The sequence below is a fragment of the Mandrillus leucophaeus genome, unplaced genomic scaffold (assembly GCF_000951045.1).
Source record: "Mandrillus leucophaeus isolate KB7577 unplaced genomic scaffold, Mleu.le_1.0 Scaffold29, whole genome shotgun sequence".
NCBI lineage: Eukaryota > Metazoa > Chordata > Mammalia > Primates > Cercopithecidae > Mandrillus > Mandrillus leucophaeus.
In genome coordinates, this window is record NW_012103031.1 from 2,918,096 (window position 1) to 2,921,685 (window position 3,590).

General features: G+C 46.4%; 1 protein-coding gene across 1 annotated transcript in view; it reads right to left on the bottom strand.

Annotated features, from left to right (window-relative positions):
- The window catches only part of NPTX2 (neuronal pentraxin II), a 14,657-nt gene extending 14,054 nt beyond the window's left edge, over positions 1-603 (bottom strand). Inside the window, exon 1 of the mRNA XM_011985837.1 lies at positions 294-603. Within this exon, the coding sequence (XP_011841227.1) occupies positions 294-603 (310 nt within the window). The remainder of the gene's footprint in view (positions 1-293) is intronic.
- Between the last annotated feature and the right edge of the window lie 2,987 nt (positions 604-3,590).

Consider the following 3,590-nt stretch of genomic DNA (forward strand, 5'->3'; position numbering starts at 1 on the left):
ACCTTGGGGCTCTCGAGAGCCTCGGCTGGCTGTGCCCGGGCGCCCCTCGAACCCACCCCAGGACGCAGGCGTCACAGGCTGAGGAGAAAGTGGGAACCCCTCGGTGCCCGGTGCCACTTCCTCAGGGTGGCTTCCGGCGCGGCGCTGGGCCTCTCTGTGCGTTCGTCGCGGCCCTCAGGGAGGCGTTTTCTCCAGCAGGAGCAGCCCACCAGGCGGGACTCGAACCCCTACTGCCATCGCGAGCCGCCCCCGCGGCAGGCGTGGGCCACCTCGTCAAGGCCCGGCCGCCTCACTCTCGAGGCGGGAAGGAGCCGCACGACGGCCGCCTCCGGATGCAGCGGTCCCCGGGACGCGCTCCATGGCCCCGCCTCCATCCCCCGCGCCGACTCGGAAAACGCTCGGGAAGAATCCCCGGGGCCTCGGGGACCGGGACCAGGACCAGGCACCGGACGCTGACGGAAAGGCGGGGACACCCGGAGTTGACAAAGTCACAAGGCCACTCGCAGAGTCCTCGCGCGCGTGTTCATCGACTGCCCCCTGGGCGGTGACCTTATTCAGCAAGACCTGAGCTCGGGGAGCGGGGTGACATCTAACTGGAGTCATGGCGATGGAGCCACGTGGTCAAACAGTGCCCCGTTCTTGTAACCAGGGGGCCTGCAGTGTCACCACTTTCTCAAAGTGAGGCCACTGACCTCAGCTTCTTGGAGACAGTAGATATGAGCAGAAACCCCCAAAAGTCAGGAGCAAATTTGTTTCAGAATCTCTCTAAATCTGTGGCTTAAAACAAGTTCAGAGGGATTTTGATGCACAGCTACAGACTGAGCTGGTTTACTGCACATTTATAAATGGAAATCTTTATTTCTTTTCCTCTCTCTGTTTTTAAGAAATCCTGTTGCAAGGTCATTAATCACGTTATCCATTATACCAGAAACAAATGGATTTGTCACTTGTGCGCAGAAGCCGAGGTTGATTCTGAAAGCAAACTGTATCAAAATAAATGAAATTATTATGATAATATAAACTAGACTGCAGTGATTAATCTCTAGAAACCAAATTCTGACCTGCTTTGCACATTAAACAATAGCTTCTGTTATGTAAATAGTTGTGGGGTTTACAAGGACATTATTGCTAAATTACAAGAAAAGTTCTATTCATGAAAATCTCTTCGTGGATAAAAATGAGAGACAGGAACCTGGTCTACAAGGTATCCAAAGCAGAGGACAATGGAAGTAGTGATGGTCCAGGTAAGAATATTCATTAGCAGAAAAAGGTATGGATGGGAGATTTGGGGTGAGTAATGGGCTCATGTTTCTGTTAGCCTGCATCCCCAGGAGGTGTCAGTTTCACCTTGTAAGTATGACCTTGACTGGACTCATTCTTCCCACATCCTTTTTCAGCTGGATGAAAACTTGAAAAAGTTCAAATAAACCTACATATGCACAAATTACAATAATGAAGGCAACAGGGTTGCAAAGCGCTTTATGCCTTGTTACATTTCAGATGATTCATAAGGCACCAAATCCAGACGTTTTCAAAATTATTCAGATAACGATGTGACTTTTCCATTTTCACTCATAGCTTTGATGTTCGTCTTTACTTGTAGACCTAGGTGGCCCTTAATTGGATGTGACAATAGAGTATTATCATTCCTATATTGTTCCATATATCTTTTCTTGACACACAGACTGATACATTCATATTTGCAACTACTTGAAATAGAAGCTTGTTCCTTTAATAAATAAACAAAATCAAGTGTATTTCCAGAATTCTAATTTCCTCCTAAACAAAGAAAGCAGTGTACAAGAGTAAAAATAGCATATATCCCAATATAATTACTCCTAAACGTCTTAAAAGAGATTCCAGTATGAGAAGTGATCAGTGAAATTGCCAAAGCTCAAATGGAAAGACCCAGACATTTGAAATGTTATTTTCTTTGGAGGCAGTATAATTAGAGGCTTAGTTAACAGAGTACCATGCTATTTACAGTTTTATCTTCTTGGTGCAATGAAAAGCCTGCTGGCTTAGGAATGAGGGATCCAGTGCTAATTCTAACTCTGTCACTAGCTAATTGGTTTGGGGCAAGTCATTTCTCCTCTCTGGACTTCAGTTTCCTTGCATATAAGATAAGGGCGGGGGTGGGGGCCAGGCACAGTGGCTCCCGCCTGTAATCCCAACACTTTGGGAGGCTGAGGCGGGCGGGTCACAAGGTCAAGAGATTGAGACCATCCTGGCCAACATGGTGAAACCCTGTCTCTGCTAAAAATAAAAAAATTAGCTGGGTGTGGTGGCACCCGCCTATAGTCCCAGCTACTTGGGAGGCTGAGGCAGAAGAATAGCTTGAACCCGGGAGGCCGAGGTTGCAGTGAGCAAGATTGCAGCACTGCACTCCAGCCTGGCGATGGGGGGTGACTCCGTCTCAGAATAATAATAATGATAATAATAATAATTTTAAAAAGGTAAGACGATAAGACTCAACTGTCTAAAGGTGCTTCAGCTGTACTCAAGAGCTTGGTAGTTTGGAAAAGAAGGGATCACTGTTGGTGTGAGGAACGTTTCAGAAACTTGTTTTTTCTGTGTGTGTTATGAACCACCTGTAGCCAAAGGTGAATGTGGAAAGGCAGGGTCGTTGTGTAGTAGAGCAGGTAAACCTTCATATGCGGAGATGCTGTAGCTGTGGTTAAAACCTGCTCTCCACGACATGAAAGCTCATACTGGATTTACTCACAGCACAACAACTTTGTCTACCTGAAAGATCCTGCATGTATGACTCATGCTACCCATGAGGATGGTTATGTGAGTGGCAGAGACCAGGGCCCACAGATTTTCCTCCACTTGAAAAGTCGTGCAGATCTGCAGCAGTGAATCAGCTCCACCTAATCTCTTAGTGTAACTGATGCTGCAGCATAGTAACCACCCACTCATTCACTATGTCGGCTGGTCCCAGGTCAGCTGTGAGCCCAGTATGGACTTAAACCGTGTGCTGGGAATCCTGATGAGCTCATTCCGCCTCCATTTTATTGCCCCATCTGTTTGGTTCTCTTGTTCTTCTCACATGCATTTTTATCTTGGTCTTCTGGGAAATGTGCTAATTTCCACCATGGTGTGAGAGGATCCCATCTCATACTTTCTTACATTTCCTCCTGTCTTTCTCAGTGCCACTTGGGAAGTCAAGAATGAGAGTGTGAGCTCTAACAGAATCCAAGGACAGCTTCCTGCAAACATGAATCGGGAACTGTCCTCGGTGCTGAATTTCAATAGGAAGGGGGGAAATAAGAGACGTGTGTGTGTGTGAAATTCAGTGCAGATAAAACAGAATTTGGAAGCTCCAGAGGATCCTTACTAACACACTTTTATGCTTAAAATGCTAAGACGCTTTCAAGAGTGATTTTTTTTTTCACTAGATTGAACTGCATGATAGTGTAGAAAGGGCTTGAACTTCGGAGTCGGACAGCTTTACTTTCAGTCTCAGTTTTATGACTTGCCACTTTATCTTGAGAGAGTGATTTAACCTCTCCCCGCCTCAGTTTCCTCATCTCTAAAATCAAAGCTAAATTTACTACAAAATATTGTTGTTAGGCTTGAGTGAGATA